This window comes from Dromiciops gliroides, chromosome 2 (assembly GCF_019393635.1).
Source record: "Dromiciops gliroides isolate mDroGli1 chromosome 2, mDroGli1.pri, whole genome shotgun sequence".
NCBI lineage: Eukaryota > Metazoa > Chordata > Mammalia > Microbiotheria > Microbiotheriidae > Dromiciops > Dromiciops gliroides.
This window is the reverse complement of record NC_057862.1, coordinates 535,795,763-535,821,191: the sequence shown is the minus strand read 5'-3', so window position 1 is coordinate 535,821,191 and position 25,429 is coordinate 535,795,763. Positions and strand designations below refer to the sequence as shown.

The following is a 25,429-nucleotide window of genomic DNA, read 5'->3' as shown; positions in this document are numbered from 1 at the left end:
GTATTTGAAATTTATGTAAAATATTTTTGATGACTAGCTTAAATTTGGGGGGACTAAACTGTGGATGGCTAACCTGGGGACTTTTGACTATTTGGCTATCTGACTTCGTTAATTTAATGTGGGCCGTTTATAAAGTTCCACCACACTGCTCCCAAACTGATAGACTAAAGAGTAAGAAGCCTCTTAAGTAAATAATCCAAGCAGAGTTTATTTATGAGATACTATTTCAAATTAGGAATACAGGGAAATAAAGTACAACCTGACTGCTTTCCTGCAGTCTCTTTCCACTGCATCTCTTTCCCACCTGCTTCTATTCGAACTTCTTGAATACAATAAGGGCCTTAGCCGCCTCCAGCCTCAGGGCACGTTATACTTTCCCTGATTTGTATTAAGGCCTGTAACCTTGTCAGCCCGGTCTCTCCTTTTCCAAACCAAACTCTCCTCTGTCCTTGTCCGCGCTCCCCTCTAGTCAGCCCCTCTTTCTTGTCTATCTAGTCCGTCCTCCTCTAGTCAGCCCCCCTCCACCTCCAATCTTGTCTCTCTTTTAGTCCGTCCTCGCTCCTTTTTTTTCCTGTCTAACTCCCAGGTCTATATATACACCTTTTCTTCTCTCCACTCAAATCTCGGGGCTTCCTTCTCCCCCACAGACCAAGCTAATCCGCCAGCCAGGACTAGGGCTGGTTGGGGGGGGTGGGGGTGGGTGGTGCACTCCCACTTCACGTGCCTCAGCACAGGCTATCTTTCAGATAGCTCTGCTCAGGTCGGAGGGAGCTGGGGCTTTTTTTTTTTTTCCCCAGCTGTCTGACCTGGTGTCTTGTATAGCCCATGGGGCTTTTTCCGCTCAGCTGAAACTGAGGAGGAGGGGGAGAGACCCTGAGAGCCTAAGGCTTTCTAATCTTAGCCTAAAGGTAGGGTCCCCAAATCAAAATAAATTTCCACACTTTAAAGTTTTATAAGGGCAGGACTGTGTCCAATCTAAATGTTGAATCTCTCTCCTCCCCCACCTCCAGCACCTAACACAGTGCTCTATTCACAGTAGGCACTTAATAAATGCTTATTGAGTTGTACTGAAATGAATTGGGAGATAGTTTAGATTTGAAGATGGGGCAATTACTTTAAATCATATGGCCTCAAGGCTCCCTATTAGCATGTCTTCCTTCTTTTATCTTAAAAAAAACTCTATGGGGCAGCTAGGTGGTGCAGTGGATAAAGCACCGTCCCTGGATTCAGGAAGACCTGAGTTCAAATCCAACCTCAGATACTTGACACTTAACTAGCTGTGTGACCTTGGGCAAGTCACTTAACCCCAACTGCCTCACAAAAACAACAGCAACAACAAAAATTTCTAATTATAAATTCTTCTGACTTTCTATCTTTGTTATTTTTTATTTGTTTTGTTTTGTTTTTAGGTTACCTGTTTAAGCCATACATTTGTTGTCATCAGCTGATTCTTTTCATCCTAGAGAAATAACATGGAAAAGAACATGTTAATTGGAACAAAGAACATTCCATAAGGTCATTATTTGTCCAAGACTGCCCTCTATTTTAAATGGCATCTTTGGAAGGGTGTGGGGAACTCCACAGACATCCTCATTTCATTCATTCTTAGGAATTCCCCAGCTGCTAAGGTGCTTGAGGCTGAGACTGCAGAAAGGCCGTCACTCACTGAAATGGACCAGTGATTGCTATGGACCAAACAAGTCTTGCACATGAAAGTTGCCACTGTCAGTGTTCACCTGTGGCTGATCTCCAGGAAGACCCTGGTACTGGGTAGGAGGTAGTGACTTGGTTGATTCGAGAAGCAGGATGGATGGAGGAAAAGGGAAGCAGGATTCTGCAGGCACTGGGAAGAACAGGGACAAAATCAACAAGGCATTGCAGAGGAGGGCGTAGATGCTGTGCCATACAAGGATTAGCAGAAGGAATCTTTGAGAGAGAGAGAGAGAGAGAGAGAGAGAGAGAGAGAAGACTTAAGGAGAAGGCATGATAACTGTCCTCAAGGAATTGAAGAGTTTTCACATGTATTAGATTTGTTTTGCTTGACCCCAAAAGGTAGAACTGGGGAAATGTATGGAAGATTTAAATATGGTAGAGAGATGAATTAAGGCTCCAGTATAAAGGGCAGCTAGGTGGCACCATAGTGCATAGAGTGCCAGGGCCTGGAGTCAGGAAGACCTGAGTTCAAATGTGACCTCAGACACTTATTGGCTCTGTGACCCTGGACAAGTCACTTCACTCTGTTTGCCTCAGTTTCTTCATCTGCAAAATGAGTTGGAGAAGGAAATAGCAAACCACTATAGTATCTCTGCCCCCAAAAAAACCAAATGGGGCATGAAGAGTTGAATATGATTGACTGACTGAATAACAACAAAAAGGAAAGATTCTGACAATGTGATCTATACAGAAGTGGAATGGGACTTAGTTCTTCCCTGATAGAGGTCTTCAAACCTAAAATGGATGACCTCTTATCAAGGAAGTTATGGAGCAGATTTTTTTTTTGTTCATAGAAAGGTTGTACCTGATGATATTTAAGATTCCTTCCTGTTCTGAGATTCAGCAATTTGGGAAAGAAATATGGTGGCATTAGGATAGTAGGCAGTCAGGAGAAATTTATGGAAGATGGTAGAAGGATGAACCTGGGATCTAGGGAAACTAAGTAAGGGGACTTTAAGTACTTGGGAAATGAAGGATCATCAGTTTTCCTACAGCAGAGGTGAGAATTTAGTGTGTAGACAGATTACCAAATCTCTCCAGGCATTTGTTATAGAAATCTACAATGAGAATACATCCCAGGGTTAGCACCAATTTCAAGAAAAAGAAGTGTGCTTTTTTTTTTTTTTTAATGAGGCAATTGGGGTTAAGTGACTTGCCCAGGGTCACACAGCTAGTAAGTGTTATGTGTCTGAGGCAGGATTTGAACTCAGGTACTCCTGACTCCAGGACCGGTGCTCTATCCACTACACCACCTAGCTGCCCCAGAAGTGCGCTTTTAACAAGGTTTTGCAAAAGGAATATCCTTTGTTATACCTTGTATCCTAATCTGGTGTTCAGAAAATATGGTCCTTGTAGTTACAGAGAAAAGCAAAAATATAGGTTAGTGTGTTCATTGAGTGAGATGGGAGTCTTAATTAAGGGTCTCTTCAAGATGAGCTAATAGGGCTTGGGCGTCTATTAATAACTCTTACTTTCCAGAACAATAACTCTAGCTAAGTTGGAGCTCTCGCGAGGGCCAGTGCTCTGTGTCACATCTGCCCTAAAACAGGAAAATATTCCCTACTTTGCACTGTCTCTTCTTTTTGGACTCATCCCCAGCAGAATTAATGATACACTGGAAAGAAAAGCAGTTATCCCAGTCCAGGCCAATTGCAATGTTTAGTTACTCTCTTCTATTCCCTGCCTCCTTATTCAATTCCTTCAGGGAATTTGGTATGTTAGCCCTAAGTCATGTTTAGAGCTGGAAAGGACCTTACAGATCATGTTATAGATGAGTAAACATCACATTTTATAGCTGAGCAGGCCCAGAGAACTTAAGTGACTTGGCCACAGTCACACAAGTAGTAAGCAACCGAGCCAAGGTTTGACCTTGGGTCCTCAGAATCTAACATGAAGCTCTTTTCATTACACCCTCATGGGGTAATTTTCAGTGACATCTCCCATTCCCCAGTGATAGTTCTTGACCATAGTCACCCATCTCAATTGTACTTCCACAAAGCTTCTCACTTTTCCCCTGCAAGAATCCCAATAAGCCTTTCTCTCTCAATTTATTTCTAAATCTTAGTCAGACAACCAGGCTAATGAATGTATTTGGGGAGGTGGGGGCAAGGGAACAAGATTCCCAGTGATGGTTACTTACCACATCCACCAGCTGAGATATCTTTAATCCAAAATACACCTTAATGGTATCATTGGCATTCAGTACAGGGCGAACCCATTTCTGGTACCCTTGGAATAAGTTCCTCAGGAGGGCATCTTCAGTTTCTGCTATTGAACTGAACCCTGGAGAGGCTGTAAGAACAAAGAAAAAGTCAAATTAATAAAGCACGATAGTGTTTAGTTTTCAAAGCTTTTACAAGGAAAATGAGGATGGTGGGCAAGAGCTTAACAAATGATACATTTAATACATAGTGAACCAAACTTTCTCTGATGCTACCCAGCCATATGGACATAACCAACCTCTCAAAGGCTGAGCTCCAGCTTTGGAAGCTGCTACTAAAGCTAGAAAGCCTTCAAATAAAAGCCCATGCATGGTTGGCGTATCTGTCATCTGAAGCCCAGGCCCCAGAGGCTCAGTAGCAGAAGGCTGGCTTCCAGATGATGAAATGTTCCAGTCCAATTACAATTCCAGTTCCACTCACAATTACAATCTACTTAGTGTTTGTACTTAGTGTTTTGCATGTTGTCTCCTCCAGTAGATCTGAGCTCCTTGAGGGCAGGACCGGTGTTGGCTTTTCTTTTGTAATGGGGCTTTGGCACCTGCCCGGATCATCTAAGATAGAGGCATCCACAGAGACCTGCTTCTGGGAGGACTGATGCATGTGGAGAGATTTTTCCTCGGTCTACCATGTGGATGCTTCCATCTCAGATAATCTGGGCATGTACCAAAGCCTTTTACAATATTTATCCCCAGCTTTTAGCACAGTGCCTGACACATCGTAAGCACTTAATAAATTCTTGTTGACTTGACTTAAAATAAAAATCCACTCTTCTATTCAAAGTTCCCCAGCTGACTTTTTCCCATCAGAGCAATTGTTGTTTGTTCTCTAGGAGGATTATGACATTGGGGTGATGCCATGACTTGCAGTGAATTGGATTTAAGTGAGGGAAGGCTGTACAAAGTCACCAACCTCACTCTCTCCTCCAGAGCCATCTGGGTCCGGTGGCAAGATATACATCAGGATGACTGGAGATGGCTCCAGATGTTTAAGATAATTGGGGTTAAGTGACTTGCCCAGGGTCACACAGCTAGTAATTGTCTGAGGTGAGATTTGAACTCAGGTTCTCCTGACTCCGGGGTCAGTGCTCTATCCACTCCACCATCCAGAGCAGTTGACAGACTGGTGAAGCCTATGAACTCTTTCTCAGACTAATGTTTCTCAATTCATAAAATAAAAGACATCAGATTACAAATGAATTTAATTATATTTAAATACAGTTATCAAAATATATTTTAAAAGTAAGTCCAGGGGGCAGCTAGGTAGTACAGTGGATAAAGCACCAGCCCTGGATTCAGGAAGACCTGAGTTCAAATCTGGCCTCAGACACTTGACACTAGCTGTGTGACCCTGGGCAAGTCACTTAACCTTCATTGCCACGCCCCACCCCCAAAAAAGTCCATGGGCCCCAGATTAAGAAGTCCTGCATTGGGGCAGCTAGATGACGCAGTGGTAAAGCACCGGCCCTGGATTCAGGAGTACCTGAGTTCAAATCCGGCCTCAGACACTTGACACTTACTAGCTGTGTGACTCTGGGCAAGTCACTTAACCCTCAATGCCCTGCAAAAAAAAAAAAAAAAAGAAGTCCTGCATTGTTAGAGCACCAATACCTTGAGTGCAAAGTATGTCTACTTCCAATTCTGGACTTTTCCTTTATTGTATATCAGGGCAATGATATAGACTGATCAAGTGCAAATTATATATTTCTCAGTACTCCTAATGGTGTCTTGCCTTTTTTCATTTCTTTTGTTTTTTGTTTTGCAATGGAATGTTTTATTAGTCGATTATATACAGATTTAACTTTCCATAAAAATACTTGAAATATTTATAAATACCAAATAGTGCAAAATATAAAATTAACTAAACAGCAAAAAAAGAAAGAAAATCTTGTTTGTTATAAATGGTATGATTGTGGTTGGTTGTTGTCCTTCCTTCTCAAAGAAGACCAAAATGACATCACTGTGTTAGAGTCAAGTTACAGTATGTCTGCCTGTGGCAGATCAGACCAATACAAGCTCAGAAGGCTCTACCATGGGTCGGGCACAAATAGTCCATCTGAACATTTGGGGAGGATTCTCTAAATCTGAGCATCTCACAAAAAGTGAAAACAAATGAAGCAAAGTTCTCTGAACAAAGCTGTTCCTTGATTACTTTCAGAATGTCATCTCCTTTCACATGTGGGCAGTTTCCTAATTAACAGAATTATTACCTGTCTAGTGAGTTCTGGTGGAACTTCCCTGAATGTGGGAACAGCCCCATGAAGACACCTGGACCAGGAAGTCTAAATGATACTAGTAGAACTCCCTTTGTGAAAGACTCATGGAAATAGACATTCCCTGAAAACGAAATTCTTCCTTCCAGTAGGGAAATTTCATAGAAACAATAGATAACTCCCTGGAGTTATTTCTGAATAATTTATTCAGAAGATGGGTTGGAGCAATTTCTGAATAATTTATTCACTAATCAGTCACTGATCTAGTCTCTTTTGGGCCAGAAGAGAGCACTTTCCTCTTCCTAAAAAGGTTTTACTTCTCTTATCCACATATGTGCCAGGTTAGTACCAATTAAATGAAAGGACCTCCATCTATTGTATTCTACTATTTCTTTCCTTTCTTGACAGCTGTTTTGGTTTTTTCTCTATTTTTTAAAAAAGAGTTACAATACTTTGTTTCCATCTCAGCCAGAGAATCACCCATTTCTTTTTCCTTGATTCTTTTGTGCACTTTGAATTAGAGATTTGGGGTTATCTGGGCCTCTCTACCAAGGCCTATCTCCTTCCTGGCCCTTTCTGCTTCTTTGGCTTCTTCTTCTTCTTGAACCCTTGCATTTATCTCTCTGTCTTTTACTTTGACTCTTTGAGAGAGGCTTTAGAGTAGAGACTCTTCACATGGGGTCCTTGAACTTAAATTTTTTAAAAAACAGTATTTCTTTTTTTCTTTCTTTTTTTTTTTGGGGGGGGGAGGTGCAATGAGGGTTAAGTGACTTGCCCAGGGTCACACAGCTAGTAAGTGTCAAGTGTCTGAGGCTGGTTGAACTCAGGTCCTCCTGAATCCAGGACTGGTGCTTTATCCACCGGGCCACCTAGCTCCCCCCTTAATAACTGTATTTCAATATATTTGGTTTGCTTTGTGATCCTTTGTGGTTTTTTTTAATGTATTTAGAAACAAGATTCAGAGAAGGGATCTATTCATTTCATATGCTTCAAAAGTCTTTATCAGATTGCCAAAGGGATCCATCACACAAACACACACAGACAGACAGGCACACACTCTCTCTCCCCCTCTCTCCATCCTCTCCCTCTCTCCCTCTCCTCTCTCTTCTCTCTCTCCCTCCCTCTCTCTCCTCTCTTCTCTCTCTCTCTCCTTCTCTCTCCCTCTCTCCATCCTCTCTCTCTCCTCTCTCTTCTCTCTCTCTCCCTCCCTCCTCTCTCTCTCCTTCTCTCTTCCTCTCTCTCTTCTCTCTCTCTCTCCTCTCTCTCTTCCTCTCTTCTCTCTCTCTCTCTCTCTCTCTCTCTCTCTCTCTCTCTCTCTCTCTCTCTCTCTCTCTCTCTCTCTCTCTCTGTCTCCTTTATAAAACTTCCCTAGAATGGATGGCCTGTTGGATGGTGTCCATTATTCTGGCTTCAGTCATGTATTCCGCATACAAAACAGACTCCATAATTTGATCCGTTTCTCTCTTGAAATCCATAGAAATGTGTTTTATATCACTCAGCTTTTCTTTAGAACCCATGTACTTCTTTTTGAGAGCCTTAATGTTCTCTAAGATTACCTTTTTAAAGAGAAACCTCCAGTAGGACAACCAGTTCTTGTCCTGGCTGAGGACATCTGACTTTTTATCCACAGTTCTTTCTATACACAGCCTACTTCTCTTTCTCATTCAGTACAGAATAGATTTTCCCTAAGACTTGGAACTGTCCCAGGTATAGCCTGGGCAGACTGTGAGGCCAGCACCTGTACAGGCCGGCAGTGCCAAACTCCTGCTCATATGGCTGTAGGAGGCCCATCCTAGTGTCAGGGAGCAGGAAGGAGGGGGGTCTTGTCCTAGCTCAGGTAGGCAAGCATGGGGAGGGAGGTCCATATGGCTGCCACCCCCAGATGCCTAGTGCTTCCAGCATAGCAAAGACTTGCCTCTTTTCATTTCATATTCTCAAAAGTCTTCAGCAGCATCCCATTACCTGTCAAGTAAAATTTACATTTCTTTTTCTAGTATTCAAGGCCTTATACACCTCCTCCCCCATGTACTCCAAAGTGGATAACTCTCCTGAATATTTAATTCATAGTGATGCAGCAAACAATTTTAAACTATCTGTGGATACAGAGACAAAAAAAAATAATCCCTGGCCTCAAGGGGTTTACATTCTACTTTAGGGCTTGAGTGGGATGGTGGTATATAAAATGTATATATAAGCAGATAAATACAAGAGGGTGAGTCTTAACAGTTGGAGGATCAAGAGGAGAGGGGGAGTCTTAACCGTTGGAGGATCAAGAAAGAACTTACAAGGAGGAGGTTCCTAAGCTGTGCCTTGAAGGAAGCTAAGGAAGGAAATAGTCTATGCAAAGGAATAGAAGTGAAAGATGGAGAGTTGTGGATAGGCGATAGCTTGCAGACCAATTCGACTGGAATGGAACGTACATGAAGGGGAGATGCTAGGAAATGTCTAGAAAAGTAAATAGGAGCCAGATTGTGAAGGTTTTTAAATGCCAATGTGTGGTTTGTTCTAGTGACAATAAGAAACTATTGAAGATATTTGAATAGGAGGATGACATATTTAGGCCTGATTCCTTAATAATATTTTTGTAGCTATGTGGGGGCTGAATTGGAGAGGAAAGAGGCTAGAAGCAGGAAGATTGATTAGGAGGCTTTTGTGATAATCCAAAAGAAAGGGACTGAGCAAAGGGAAAGCCCATGTGAATAGAGAAAGAGATAGATATAAAAGATGATGAGGATCCATTATATTAAATATTATATTATTATTCTAAATATGATTATTATTCATAATAATACCTAGATCTATACTGATGTTATGGAGGTAGAATTTATAAGACTTAGCCACCGATGCCATAAGGGAGAAGAAAGAATCAAGAAAGACTTCAAGGTTACAAAGCTGGTGGCGCCATCAACAGGATCAAAGAAGTGTGAAGAAGGGTGGATTTATGGGAGAAATACAAGTTCTGTTTTGGACATGTTAAGTGTGAGATGCCCAGGAGACAGCCAAGTAGAGATGTCCAAAAGGTGACACAGGACTAGAATTCCAAAGAGGTAAGGGCTGGATATACAGATGGTACAGTTCATAAAGTGCTGGACGTGGAGTTAGGAAGACCTGAGTTCAAATCTGGCCTTGGACACTTACTAACTGTGTGATCTCAGGCAAGTCATTTAACTTTGGTTTGCCTCAGTTTCCTCATCTGTAAAACAGGGGTAATAACAGCACCCGCCTCCCAGGGTTGTGGTGCAGATCCAACAAGATAACAAATATAAAGCACTTAGCACAAGGCCTGTCATATAGTAAGTGCTATATAGGTGTTAGTTATTATTATTTTTTAATTATTTGCTTAGAAATGATAATTAAACCTGTGGGAGTTGTTGAGATCACAAAGAGAGATTGTAGAGGGAAAGAGAAGCCAGCCTAGGAGAGCCTTGGGGGACACCCACACTTAATGGGGGGGGTGGATAAAAAGGATGATCTGACAAATAATTCTGAGAAGGAGCAGTCAGACAAGTAGAACAGGAACCAGGATAGAACAGTGGCCCAGGAAAGTACAAATAAAAGAGGCGGTATTCAACAGTATCCTGGATGAGGACCAAGAAAAGAACTGAAAAATGAGTGGGAGGAAAGGAAGTCGGAGCAAGGGTGTAAATGTTTTGTTTTTTTTTTTCCCCTGGGAGTTTGGCCATAAAAGGGATATAGGACAACAGCATTCAGGGGGATGGATGGCAGCATTAAGCAAAGGTTTCTTAAGGTCTAGGGAGACATGGGCATGTGTGTAGGCAGCCAGGAAGGAGCCTGTGGATAAGAAGAAATAAAAGATTAGAGAAAGAAGGGAAAATTAAAGGGATGAGCTCTTGGAAGAGGCAGATAGGATGGTATTAAGGAGAAGGATCAGAGATCTGGAAGGAAACTTACAAGCCATCTCGTCTAAGTTCTTCATTTTACAGACCAGGAAACTGATGCTTTAAGTGACCTTAAAGGACCTAAGTGAAGTGTACAAGCTGATGGTGATAGTAAGCATAAGAGGCAGGACTTGAACTGAGTTCTGCTGACCCCCCCAGCCAGGGTGCTTTACACTGCCTCCAGGGCCACCAATTAGAGACTGGAGCAAAGGAAGAGACGGTAGGGGAAGATGCAAAGGGGTTTTGAGGTGTGGAGAAGAGGGAGCCGGGGCCCAGTGGTCTATTTTTCTAGTAAAGCCAAAGGTAGGGGCTTCTGCTGAGAGGGAAAGTGAGAAGATTTGAAGTACTTGATGTGGGGAATGTGTCCTATGGCATTATTTTTGGAGGTATGTGGATGGATTTGTCGGGAGTGTGAGAGAGTTATAGCCTTTCTTGGCTCTGCTCCCACCTCAGACCTGATGTGGGGAATATGATAGTTACTGTGGGGAGAATGAATCATTGTGTATCAGTGAGAGCCCAAGTGAGATAAGATAATACAAATTTGTTGTAGAGCCAGAACATAGTCATGTGCATTTCCCCAGTAGGATTCTGCAGTACCAAGCAGCAAATAGTCGTGGCAACCCAGAGTTTGGGTTTGGAAAGGCATGAGCAATAATGAGGACAGGGTATACTTGAGCAGATCAACTACAGTGTCTGTACTGTGAAGGGAAGAAAGTGAGACCAGAGCAGGATGATAGACTGAAATGAGAAAGAAAAATAGAGGACTTGGAGATTGTTGTTGCTCATCCTTCATTCTTTTGTGTGTGTGTGTGTGTGTGTGTGTGTGTGTGTGTGTGTGTGTGTGTGAGGCAATGAGGGTTAAGTGACTTGCCCAAGGTCACACAGCTAGTAAGTGTCAAGTGTCTGAGGTTGGGTTTGAACTCAGGTCCTCCTGAATCCAGGGCCGGTGCTTTATCCACTGTGCCACCTAGCTGCCCCCTCATCCTTCATTCTTTTTTTTTTCTGATAATAGTATTTTATTTTTTTCCAGTTTCATATAAAGATAGTTTTCAACATTTGTTTATACAAGATTTCCAATTTCAAATTTTTCTCCCTCCCTCCCCTCCTGCCCCCTTCCCCTCAACAGCAAGTTATCTGATATAGGTTTATATATATATATGTGTGTGTGTGTGTGTATGTATATATATATATAAACATTAAACCTATTTCTTCATTAGTCATGTTATAAGAGAAGAATCAGAGCAATAAGGAAAAACCTCAAAAAAGAAAAACAACAGCCCCCAAAACAAAAGAAATAGTATGGTTCAATCAGCATCCATACTCCACAGTTCTTTTTTTTTCTGGATTTGAAGATCCCCTTCCATCATGAGCCCCCTGGAACTCTCCTGTACCATTGCATTGGTGAGAAGAATCTAGTCCATCACAGTTGATTAGCACATAATGTTGATGATACTGTGTACAATGTTCTTCTGATTCTGCTCATCTCACTCACCATCAGTTCATACAAGTCCTTCCAGGTTTCTCTGAACTCCTCCTGCTCATCATTTCTTACAGCACAATAGAATTCCATTACATCCATATACCACAACTTGTTCAGCCATTCCCCAATTGATGGGCAATCCCTCAATTTCCAATTCCTTGCCACCACAAAAAGAGCAGCTATAAATATTTTTGAACATGTGGGTCCTTTTCCCTTTTTTATGATCTCTTTGGGAAAAAGACCCAAAAGTGGTATTGCTGGGTCAAAGGGTATGTACAGCTTTATAGTCCTTTGGGCATAATTCCAGATTGCTCTCCAGAATGGTTGGATCAGTTCACAGCTCCACCAACAATGGATTAGTGTTCCAATTTTCCCACAGCTTCTCCAACATTTATTATTTTCCTTTTTTGTCATTTTAGCCAATCTGATAGGTGTCAGGTGGTACCACAGAGTTGTTTTAATTTGCATCTCTCTAATCAATAGTGATTTAGAGCATTTTTTCATATGGGAATAGATAGCTTTGATTTCTTCATCAGAAAACTGCCTGTTCATATCCTTTGACCATTTTTCAATTGGGGAATGACTTGGATTCTTATAAATTTGATTTAGTTCCTGATATATTCATCCTTCATTCTTGAAGAGCACCAGTGATGTCATGAGGGTGATGTCTTGACTTGAGTGTAAATTAGATTAAAGTGAGACAGAACTGTGCAAAGTCATCAGCTTCACTCTCTCCTCCAGAGTCCAGTGGCAAAACAAAAGTCAAGACTACTGGCCATGGCCTAGGATACGGTGGGTGACTTTGGTCTTTCTAAATTAAGGTCTTCCTCAGGTCTCAGTTTGTCTGCAGTAACAACCATTTAATGGCTATGGGCTAGGTAAGAATTGAGAAAAAAAGATGGCCCAGTTTACGTAGAAATTACAGTAAAGGTAAAGGATAGATTTGAAAGGAATAAAGAGGGAGAGAAGGAAGGACAAGATGTTATGATTAAAGGGGAAAATTTCAGAGTTCAAGATCATGAAGGATAGTTTAGTTAGAGGTGATGCTGACCTCTAAGTCATAGTATATTGTCTCAGGGGATGGGGGGGGGGGTGTGGAGAGAAGGAAGAGGATATAGACCTAAGAAGGTTAAATAATCTACCCAAAGTCATACAAGTAGTAAGCATCAACAGTGGAATAGTGATGTTAAAATTTTGTTTTTACATATATTTTGGAAAATAAAATTCTATTTTAAAAAAAAGTGGAATAGTGAACTATACACAGGATACCAGACTATCAGCTCCATGGGGACTACAGGAGGGGAGGAATTAAATCTTAACTTTACAGAACAATAGACCAGTGCTAAGCTCAGGGGGCTACAGAATGCCCTCTCTATCTCTCACTAAGGAATCTCTATTCCTCTGACTCATGCAAACTGGGTTCAGACCTCTGAAAGGGAGGGGACAGACTCTTTTCCCTCACCCTTTGTCTCTTTACCTTCCTACCTCAGAGTCCAAAGGAGAATAACTTAAAGTTTAGGTTTACCTCATATCTTTGGTCTCCCCCAAAAGGAAATAGAAAAAGAAATGCTTAAAACATGAAAGACTCAAAAGCACACATTGACAAATACTTAAAACATCATACAATAACCCCTAAGTTTCGCTCTCAGAAGATCAATATTTTAAAATACCAAAGTATGAAATTTTAATGACCTGCTGAACACTTATTTCACCTTCACCTCAGCTCTGTACTGTTTGAACATCTCCCTCAATGTCTATGTCTTCTAGCAGGCTAGGGAATAGCTTGGGTTCATCCACCTGGCAGTGAACATCTCCTCCAAAAGGGTGTAGTGTCAGAAAACTCCTGCTACCAATCAAGATTCAGGAGGTAAAGGACTTAGGAGCCCCTGATTTCTCATATTTATGAGGTTGCCCTTAAGATTAGAAATGTCTATCTCAGGATCACTATTTGGTCACCTATGCTCAGGGAAAGAAATATAAAGCAGAAGAAGCAACCAGGGGTCCCAAGACCCTCGGACTCAAACTTAGCTAGGTAGCACATGTGCTCATTGCCATATTTGAGTAACTTGTCAGGGATGGGAAATGAGAACAAAATCCTCTCCCCACTACGGGGAGTCCAAGGGAGTTTTCAGAGTTCCCATACACTCAGAAAAGAAGAGAAAAAATCAAGACCAGAATTGGTCTTTCTCTTTGAGGTCCACTGAGTGAGTGGCTCAGTGACAAATCCTTTTTTTTTTTTAATGTAATAAACATTTTTATTTATAGTTTTGGGTTCCAATTTTTATCCCTCCTTCCCTTCCTCCCCTCCCTCTTCCCTGAGGTGGTAAGCAATCAGATATGGGTTATACATGTATTATTATGTAAAACCATATTAGTAATTTGGGACAAGAAAACTTGAATAAAAGAAAAAAATGAAAGAAAGTGAAAAATAGCATGCTTCAGTCTGTGTTCCATCAATATCAGTTCTTTCTTTGGAGGTGGATAGTATGTTTCATCATCAGTCCTTTGGGATTGTCTTTTTGACTCAATTCTTTTCCCCTTCTGCCATAGGGAAACCAAGAGATTTTTGTGACACCCCAAAGTCCTCTAGCACTGAGCACAAGGGGCCAGGGGAGCTCATTTCAGCTGCACACATGCTCAGTGGGTTCTACTCTACTTCCGTTTCATTTGTATCTGTCCCAGTGCCCTGTACGTCATAGGTGCTTAATAAAGGTTTGTTGAATCAATGTTATTACATGAGATTTCCATCCAACAGTAGGAAATATATGACTGGAGCTCCACTGAGAAGTCAGAGTTGGAGAGATAGATACATACATACATAGATGCATAGATACAGATATACACACACACATACATACATATCCATCCATCCTTACACACACACACACACACACACACACACACACACACACACACACACACACACACATAGATCTGGAAATCATCTGAATAGTGATTGTGATTGAAGCTACGGGAGGGGATTAGAGAATGCAAAGAGGTCAGAGGTTTAGGGAATTCTTACATTAAGGGATTTCAAGGAGGATTCAGAGGGGTTGAAGAAGAACCATGAGATAATATGGAAGCCAAGGGAGGTGAGACTATCAGGAACAAAATGTTCAGCACTGTCAAAAGTTACATGGAGGTAAAGAAGTATAAGGAATAAAAAGCCCATTTGATTTGGCAATTAGGAGGTCAATGGTGAATTTGGGGAGAATAATTACTGCAGAATGGTGAGAACAGAAGTTAGATTGCAAGAAGTTAGGAAGTGAATATATGACAGCAGTGTGGAGATGATAGCAGTATTTTCCCAGTTAGTGTCAGAGGCAGGATTAGAACTTGGGTCCCCTGATAACCTAGTTTTTGCAGACTACAATATGCCTGATACTTGAAGAGTAGTACCAGTACCATGTAAGGAGGTGAATGGGCATTAGCTTCAATATATACTTCCCCTAATCCAGCACTTAGTAATGTGCCTGACACATAGTAGGTGCTTAATAAATGTTTTTAGGTTGATTGATAATTGTCAAATGAACATGTTCTATTTGGGGGGGGGGCAGGTCAATGAGGGTTAAGTGACTTGCCCAGGGTCACACAGCTAGTAAGTGTCAAGTGTCTGAGACCGGATTTGAACTCAGGTCCTCCTGAATCCAGGGCTGGTGCTTTATCCACTGTGCCACCTAGCTTCCCCTAACACGTTCTATTTTCAAGAAGATCACTATTTGTTTTTTAAAAAACATTTTTTTGAACCATCATACATTTCTATAGCACTTTAAGGTTTACAAAGGATTTCTATCATAACAAATCTGTTACTTGGGTAATACAAGTGTTATTATTCCCATTTTATGGAGGAGAAAACTGAGGCTCAAAGAGGTTAGATTACTTGTCTATGGTGACATAGCTTGTAAGTACCAGTCAGGATTCAAACTCAAGTGTCTTATTCCCAAGCCCTTTGTCCATTCTGCTATATGATGCTACCTCAATCAGAAAGCTAAGTAGTCCAAGACCAGATAATAATAATAGCTAACATTTATATAGAGCTTACTATGTGCCAGTTACTGTGCTAAACACTTTACAATGATTATTTCATTTGATCCTCACAACAACCCTTGGAGGTTGAAGCTATTATTATTTATATTTTAGAGATGAGGAAATTGAGGCAAACCGAGGTGAAGTGACTTGCCCAGGGTCACACAGCTAGTACATGTCTGAGGCCACATTTGAACTCAGGTCTTTATGACTCCAGGCCTGGCACTCTATTCACTGCACCACCTAGCTGCCTAATTGACAATTGCCTCTTGTTCCACAGAGACCAACTGTAAGTTTGCTGGTGATAGTATCTTTCCTACTACTAGGAAAGATGTCCTGTATATCTACCCTTTTCAATTAAAAAAGGTTTAATCAATTTAACAAAAGGGAATCTAATATGATGAATTATCTACAATTGACAGTGGATGCAAGACAGTGATTATGCAACACCTCTGCCCACTCAAGTTGGGTGGTACACTGTGCATGTGTAAGGGGACAACTCTTGAATGACTCGGAGAATGCTGAACCACAGTGCTGGGTATACCTCAATGAAGACAGGACTTTTTCAGATTGTTGGAGGACTTGGAAGGAAGTGGTTGTGAGAGAAATGTGCTAATTTTTGAATAGCCAGCAGGGCTGTGAACTTGTAGGTAACCAGCCCCACAAGTGCCCTTTGACTTCTAATGCTTAAACCCCTGAAACTGATAAGAGTATTCTCCCCAGTGGTGAAATCTAAGATTGTTCTCTCTCCTGGTTTGAGCTGAGATCTTATCTTGCTCCCAAAGAACCCATTTACTCTTAAGTATTCTTGGGCTATTTCAATCCATGCAACCTTACCAATTTTTCTATATACTGCTTACTTTGATAAAGAAGTTTGAGGGGGCAGCTAGGTGGCACAGTGGATAAAGCACTGGCCCTGGATTCAGGAGGACCTGAGTTCAAATCCCAGCCTCAGACACTTGACACTTACTAGCTGTATGATTCTGGGCAAGTCCCTTAACCTTCATTGTCCCGCAAAAAAAAAAAAAAAAGTTTGATAAAGACGTTTTCTAGCAATTTGTGATGGCCCTTTGTATAACCCCCATGGAAGGGTTGGTTGTGATAGTAAACTAGTTGACACCTTCCCCCTTGAGGACAATAAGGAAAGTAGAATTTATCCTGTGCCCTTAAGTATTGTGCCCCTATACTATCAATATTTGAGGTATGGTGGGTAGGTATAATTCTAATCCAATACACCTTTTTGAAGGTAGGTGAGCAAAGAGGCAAGTGCATGGCCCCAGCCCTTCTTCTAGTTACAACAACAATAACAAATATGGCAATCACAGTCTCCCTTGGAGAGGGGTGGGTGGGATCCCAGATGAGATATCTATTCATCCCACATGTGAGCTAATCTGTGTTTTTATTTAGACAACAATCATAAATGTCTCTCATACATTTAATGAGGTATGTGCAAACATGGTCAAGTTTGAATTGGCACATGATGAATCTCAACTCAGACATGATCTGCCACAGCTGTTGTCAGTAGACACGGGCTTTTGATGTAAGCAAGTTGTGTCATGCTGATTGCTGTATTTGAGTATGAAGTGTGTAAAGTTGAAGTTAACCAATCTTTGTGTGGAAGTTAAAAGAACCATAACTCGTATTATATTTCTCAATTTCCTTCATTTTAGTAAGAATGCCACAGTAGGGACAGCTAGGTGGTGCAGTGGATAAAGCACTGGCCCTGGATTCAGGAGGACCTGAGTTCAAATCTGGCCTCAGACCCTTGACATTTACTAGCTGTGTGACCCTGGGCAAGTCACTTAACCCCAATTGCCTCACTGAAAAAACAAAAACAAAAAAGAATGCCACAGTAGGGTATTTTCCCCCTAAAATCCTATCACTTTTTGGAAAATGGAAATAACTAAAGAGTGATTATGACAATCATTTTTAAATGGTAATGATTAGATTTAATTATAAATTTTTATTTTTCTAAAAGTTTTGGGGAGTAGTAATTTTTTTGTTGAAAATGGAGGTAATCGGGGCGGCTAGGTGGCACAGTGGATAAAGCACCGGCCTTGGATTCAGGAGTACCTGAGTTACCTGGCCTCAGACACTTGACACTTACTAGCTGTGTGACCCTGGGCAAGTCACTTAACCCTCATTGCCCCACAAAAAAAAAATGGAGGTAATCACTTCTAAAATATATAGGGAACTAAATCAAATTTATAAGAATCCAAGTCATTCCCCAATTGAGAAATGGTCAAAGGATAAACAGGCAGTTTTCTGATGAAGAAATCAAAGCTATCTATTCCCATATGAAAAAATGCTCTAAATCACTATTGATTAGAGAGATGCAAATTAAAACAATTCTGAGGTACCACCTGACACCTATTAGATTGGCTAGTATGACAAAAAAGGAAAATAATAAATGTTGGAGAAGCTGTGGAAAAATTAGAATGCTAATGCATTGTTGGTGGAGCTGTGAACTGATCCAACCATTCTGGAGAGCAATTTGGAATTATGCCCAAAGGGCTATAAAGCAATACCACTATTGGGTCTTTTTCCCAAAGAGATCATAAAAGAGGGAAAAGGACCCACATGTTCAAAAATATTTATAGCTGCTCTTTTTGTAGTGGCAAAGAATTAGAAATTGAGGGGTTGCCCATCAATTGGGGAATGGCTGAACAAGTTGTGGTATATGAATGTAATGGAATTCTATTGTGCTGTAAGAAACGATGAGCAGGAGGAGTTCAGAGAAACCTGGAAGGACTTGCATGAACTGATGGTGAGTAAGATGAGCAGAACCAGAAGTACATTGTACACAGTATTATCAACATTATGTGTTGATCAACTGTGATAGATTAGATTCTTCTCACCAATGCAATGGTACAGGAGAGTTCCAGGGGGCTCATGATGGAAGGGGATCTTCAAATCCAGAAAAAAAAAAAAAGAACTGTGGAGTATGGATGCTGATTGAACCATACTATTTCTTTTGTTTTGGGGGCTGTTGTTTTTCTATTTTGAGGTTTTTCTTTATTACTCTGATTCTTCTCTTATAACATGACTAATGCAGAAATAGGTTTAATGTTTATATATATATACATACACATATATATATACACATACATACATATATATACACATATATATATATGTATATAAAACCTATATCAGATTACTTGCTGTTGAGGGGAAGGGGGCAGGAGGGGAGGGAGGGAGAAAAATGTGAAATTGGAAATCTTGTATAAACAAATGTTGAAAACTATCTCTACATGTAACTGGAAAATAATAAAATACTTTTAGTTTTTTTAAAATGGAGGTATTGGGGCAGCTAGGTGGCACAGTGGACAAAGCACTGGCCCTGGATTCAGGAGGACCTGAGTTCAAATCTGACCTCAGACACTTGACACTTACTAGCTGTGTGACTCTGGGCAAGTCACTTAACCCTCATTGCCCCCCCAACCCCCCCCAAAAACCTTTAATTGCCTCACCAAAAAAAAAAAATGGAGGTATTGCTATGTAGTTTGAAAACCACTGTGTTGGTTGAGGGTTGTATGATTTGAGAGACTCATAAAAAAGACATCAATTGGTGTCCAGTCTTCTGGGAATGAGCCTCTCTGAACTTAGGTAGACTAGTCTTCAGACGATGGACATACAATCTGTGTCTGGGAATGTCCCTGGAGCCTTTACAACTTAGTGGGATCTACCAGAGATTGTGGCCTACTGGTGTAGCCTTTGAAAGCCCAGGGTCTGCTCTACACCACAAGGAGGCATTGGAGAATCCCAGTGCCTGGTACATAGTAGATACTTAATAAAATGCTTGATTGATTGGAGAAAACTTTACTTAGAGGTTGTCAAACTACTTGCCTTCATTTTTTGTTCAGAGAAAATGATCACCATGAACATAAGAATTCCTTTGCTTAAATTTCTCCCTATGATTCCCCGCCATGCTCCCCCATGCCAGAGTCATGACTAGGAATTCTTATACCTGGGGCAAAATCAGTTGAATGTGTAGTGGGAAGCTGGGTGGGGCAGAAGTGCCAATTCAGGTGCAAGTAACTGGGAGAGGGGACTGACCATCACTTAGAGAGCATGGATGTTGCCCCTCCAAGGCCTAGAGGAAAGATGGGCCCTGGGAGAGGGCACCATGGCAATGGCACCCTATGGATGGCAGCCAAGAAATAGTTATAATACTCAGAGGCATTGGGCAATGTGGGACCTCAGAATACTATGGCAGGTACAGCAGTCACCACCAAGAAAACACTTTAATTTTGCCCTTGCTCGAGATAGTCCAACACCATTTCAGAAAAAATAATGTTTAGCTATGAATTAGAACAACGAACCATCTCTTGGTGAACTGAGGATATCTCTTCTTGTCTCCATTCCCTATACACCATGTTCTTTCTTCTCCTCACCTGCCCCACATCTGAGCTGCATTTTAATCTATTGGCTGCTTCCTTTAGGGCCCAGCCTGGCAAACTCCCAGGCAGGCAGCTCTCCTTCCCTGGGAAACAGAACTCTTTTCTCCCTCTAGGGAGATTACAGGCTGAGAAAGCCCCTGTACTGAGGCACTTGCTCCCTTCCGCAGGACACACCAGGGCTCAGAAGGCTTGGCTGAGCTGCCGAGCTTTTCTCTCAGCAGAATCAGAATCATGGAATTATTTACTACACTGTCAGCCTCAAGGGGCAGAGTGGGTCCTGAGGGGTGTGCCGATGCTGGGTTCAGTTAACAGAGTTACCTCTCCAGTTGGCATCCAGTGGGAATTCAACCAGCTTGGCTGCTGTTTTCTCCTAGTAGTTGGCTGCTTCTTAGTGATGTGATGGTTATGGCTGGTTTTTCTTTTAGTTTTGATTTTATTAACTCTAGCTTCTTTAAGCAACATGATGTGGTAGTGGATAAGGCTCAGGCCTTGGAGTCAAGAGACCTGGATTCAAAATCTACCTCAGATACTTACTGGTGATTGACATTAGGCAAATCACATTACCTTTCTGTGACTCAGTTTCCTTATCTAGTAAAGTGAAGGTCCTGTTCTTGATGACCTCCAAGGTCTCTTCTGGCTTTAAATCTATGCTTTTTCTACTGGACCACCACCTCCACCTTCTCCTGACTTCCTCACCTACTCTTTTACCTCAGATTCTACCCCAGGATCCCTTACCCGACAGAGGTGAGTTTTCACCTTATTTTCCTAAGGGTTCAGCCCTTCTTCCAGACTATTTACTCACCCTTCCCACCATGCCTTCTAGCACCTCTTTATGTTTTGTCTACTAGAATATAAGCACTTTGAGCAGCTCAACTGATTTATATGCTCATATACGGGTCCTCACAGCTTAGGAAAAGGGCTGGTACACAGTAATTGCTTAATAAATTCTTTGTCTATCTTTAAATATCTCCCCTCCTCTCTTTCTCAGTCTCTTTACCTGTAAAATGAGAGAGAATTGGCTGGGCTAGATCATTTCTAGGTTCCTACATATGCGTGCGTGTGTGTGTGTGTGTGTGTGTGTGTGAGAGAGAGAGAGAGAGAGAGAGAGAGAGAGAGAGAGAGAGAGAGAGAGAGAGAGAGAGTGAGAGCGCATTGATGGGCTCTATCCTAACTACTGATTAGCATGGAAATTTTGTTCTATTTCATTTTTCTGACTTTTCAGGGTGGCCTTCCACTCCTGGGGGCTCGCTATTTTGGCATCAGACTTAAGTAACATCATTCATTGGACTTAGCCCTACTGTGGCTCTGAACTCCTGAGCTCAGTTGATCCACCAGACTCGGTAGGTCTCCCCAACAGCCGGATCTGCATGTCTGCATCGCCATGCCCACAATTCTATATAGTTCTGAAACTTTTTATTACTTCCTGTGCACAATAATGCCAACTCATCTGGGAGGTCTTCCTTGGTCCCCCTGTCTAGAGCGGCTCATTCTTTCCCCAGGTTTTCTCCTGCCTCTCTGTTCTTACCTCTGGATTTTTCTCATTCTAATTCATATAATGGATAATGTTTACATGTCTCAGCTCCACCCTCCCCCAACCCTCCATTTAATTGTAAGTACCCGAGGGCAGGGACTGTGCCACTTTTCATCTTCGCATACCCAATATGGCCCCCCTCAAACATCAGTGGTTTGTTGATTTGAATGAATACTGGGGATTAACCTCAGAAGGCAGTCCCTTCCCCCATCATAATGGATTACATTTATATGGTGCCATAGGGTTTATGAAATGCACTCTGGAAAGGGATAATCAAGGTATATCCCTAGCTTTCTGAGGTCAGTAACTCCCACTCCCCATCCCTTAGATAGGCAAAGTGCCTACGAACCATTTCTAATGTTCTTATGTAACACCTATTATAAAGAGGCACAGATGTCCAAAGAGGGTCTGTATTTTCTGCTATTGTTGCCTATGATACTTTCTTTTCCCCCTTGAGAAAAAAAAAAGTAAGAATCCGGTTGTTTTATAAAATAGATAAACACTTAGGAATTTAGGGGAATTTTTATCAGAAATGCAAATAGCAAATTTACCTTAAAATACACTGAGGTTTTTTATTTTGAAGGGCGATTGATTACATAGCAAAGTGATTACAGAAGTTTGCCAAATTTGACGATGACTGAAGCAACAGAAAAAATGAATTAATTAAAAATCCTACAACGTTAGAGTGTTGAGGATGGTCTCTCCTCTTTCTCTCTTCTCCTTCTTTCTTGCTTTTCTGTTCCTGTATATTCCCCACCCTTTGTCCCAGGGATCCTCTGCTTTCAATAAATACGTGTACACATATATGTGATGACAGTAATAGAAGAGAGGATTTAAACCCAGGTTTTCCTTACTCCTGGGGGTCTGTCACTTCATCTTTATCTACAGACACTTGCATGGATGTGTACACGTGTAACATGTCACCCAACACTTCTTCAGATGTTTACACAGGTCTAAAAATAGGTACAACAAGCCTACTCCTATGTCCTTACATAGATGGAAACAGTTATAGTCAAATGTTATTTCAGTAGATCATAGGTTTCTGCACCGAACATATCGTACCAGCTTTTGAATGTCATCAACTCTTTTAGCAACTTTTAAAAACTTTTTTTTTAGAAAATGTATTATTTTTAACATTAAAAAAATCTCTTAAAATTACTTTTGAGCAACTTTTGGCCAGCATAACCTATCCCATTAAATTACCAGCCCTGATTTAAAGAACTCTCATGATCCCAAACTTCCCAGGGCACCACAGAAGTTCTCAGAATTCTGGAATGGCTGATGACATCCTAGGAACATTGACGTTCCCTGACCCTAGCAATAGTAGCCACACTTAACAGCTGTCATTCAAACTTCCTGGTAAATACATTCCAAATCCCTAACAGCATACATGCCAAACTGCTGCCTGCTTCCTTTTTAAACCATTCTACCCTCCCACTCTCTGTTTGTAGGAGAACAAGTTACCCTTACCTGAGGGGCTCACAGCCAGGATGAGCAGAACTGTCAAAAAATCTGATAACACCATGATGTTTGTCAGTCTATGGAGAACAGTCTTCTTCCTTTTCCCAAACCATAAATTCCCTTTCTAGAAAGGATTTTGAATAGAAAGCATCTTCGCTACCAGTCGAAAGAGGAACACTCGTACCTGAGCAGATGGGTAAGAGGAATTCAAACCATATCTCCCATCAGTCTGATGCATCTTAAAGCACATTTCATCGATTTCCAGGCAGCTGTCACGTCCTCTAAGTATCCCTGGGTCCTAACTCCTGACTTATTTATTTATTCCCTCCCAAGGCTCTGCTGGGCAGTAGAAGTTACAGCTTTATCATGAGTGCTGGAAGGGGACTTACACACTGTCTCAGGCTAGGGTATTTCTTCTTTTGGTTGCAGATGTCTGAGGAGGAGAGAAACAGCAGTGTACACATACATCCTTCCAGGTTGCCTGGAGGAAGTGTCCTAGACTCTCGTGTTCTTACATTAGCTCTTCTATTTGAGCTTGGACTTTAAAAATGACTACTAGGTGTATGAGAATATGCTTCATACTATTTCACAGTTCTGTGGTTCTCAAGGATTTTTCTCCTAAAGCCTCACCTTAAGGTGATCCCACCATGACCAATTGCATTCCTCTTTTCCCAGAAGGAAAGAGGGAGATATTTCCATGTTTTTGAGGAGGGGAGAGTGATAATGAGGCCTATCTGTTTCATATATTTCTAATTCTCACCTACTGCAGTGCCAGGAAAAACTGCAAACACTCAAGGAATGCAAGTTGAACGAACACATGGGTCTCTAAAGTGTACTGACTGCTCCTGCAGGGCACTCCCAAAGTTGGGGCTGGGCAGAGGACTGCCTTGGGCTGGAAAATTTGTGAAGCGATCTCCCATTCAAATTCATTACTCTAATCCCCTCGCTCCTTCCAACAAAGACCTATCTAAACATGGTAAGGGCAGCTAGGTGATGCAGTGGCTTGACCACTGGGAAGACTCACCTTCTTGAGTTCAAATTTGGCCTCAGACATTTATTAGTGAGCAAATCACTTAACCCTGTTTGCCTCAGTTTCTCATATGTAAAATGAACTGGAGAAAGATGACAAACTAATCCAGGATCTTTGCCAAGAAAACCCCAAATGGGATAATGAAGAGTTGGATATGACTGAAAAATAACTGAACAATAATCATGATAAAGGGGGGAGCCACTGTGCATGTAATGGATTCCAAATACTATAGATTCTGCTTGGTCAGTAGCTATATATCAAAAACAGAAAAAAGAGGGCCTTGAATAGTGTGAACTGAAGGGTCCTATGATGGGCATGTAGAAAAGGTTATGACTGGCTGGAAAATTAGGGGATAGAAGATGATGGTTGGTCATGCAGAACCAAAGTGGGTTGAAGAAGACATTGGCTGCTGATCTGGGGACCAGCAGAAGGGCACATGCCAGGATAAAACTGAATCTGAGGAAGCACCTAAAAGACAGGAAGAATAGTAATAGCATTTGATTAGTACTTTAAGCTTTGCAAAGCTCTTCTTATCCTCACAAGAACTCTGGGAGGGAGGTGTTATTATTATTCCCATTTTTTATAGATAAAGAAACTGAGTCTGAGAGACTTGCCCATGGTCACACAGCTAATACATTTCTGAGCAGGATTTGAACTCAGATCTTCCTGACTCCAGGGCTTTATCCATTGTACTTCCTCGGCTGTCTGAAGAGTTCCCTTCTCAGTAGGGTAGAGTTTCATACTAGGGTAACAGAGAGTACCACACAGTTTACACAGTTTCCAGCACTCAGTTTTCGTGTGTATGTTCATATTCATGCCTCTTTGTTTGAGACTGGATTTATCTTCCAGCATCTTCTAAACTGGCCACAGCTAGCCAATTCTCTAACAATAAGAGTTGACATTTATACAGCATTTAAAAGTTTCATAAAGTACAATGGTCCCCCTCTATTCACAGGAGCCCCCCACCAATGGCTATTTCAGAATCCAAGTGCTCCTCAGATACCCCTAAAACCAAAACTCATGAGCCCCCACCAATGCCTTTACCTTTGTCAGCCAGAAGACACAATCAGAGGAACTGGGGTACAGTAAGAAAAGTGGCAATAAAACATTTCATAGGAACAAACCATTTATTCCATAAACCAGAGGCAACACACTCTCCCAGGATGCACAGTATCAGTGGGAAGAGTGGACCAACATAGGCAACAAGTGTAGAGGCACATACATGGAAAACATCTTGAGCTGGGACAAATGGATGGAGGGGCGTTGGTCATCAGTAAAAAATGTGCAAAGAGCACATTCCTGGGAGACTGCTGATATCTGCTAGTAATGTCATTATACTGCTTCCACTGGACCTTCAAGACTCAGTCTCCACTTGATAGGCCTCAGTCAAACTCATCATCTCTGCCAGGTGCTACTTCAGTGGTTGCTGCTTTGACAAACACTAATCAGCTGGAC

General features: G+C 41.5%; 1 protein-coding gene across 1 annotated transcript in view; it reads right to left on the bottom strand.

Moving 5' to 3' along the window:
* The window catches only part of CHRNB3 (cholinergic receptor nicotinic beta 3 subunit), a 44,142-nt gene extending 21,015 nt beyond the window's left edge, over positions 1-23,127 (bottom strand). The window contains exons 1-3 of the mRNA XM_043987163.1: positions 22,954-23,127; positions 3,854-4,005; positions 1,415-1,459 (exon numbers count right to left, since the gene is read on the bottom strand). Of these exons, the coding sequence (XP_043843098.1) occupies positions 1,415-1,459; positions 3,854-4,005; positions 22,954-23,008 (252 nt within the window). The 5' untranslated portion in view covers positions 23,009-23,127. The remainder of the gene's footprint in view (positions 1-1,414; positions 1,460-3,853; positions 4,006-22,953) is intronic.
* Positions 23,128-25,429: the final 2,302 nt, after the last annotated feature.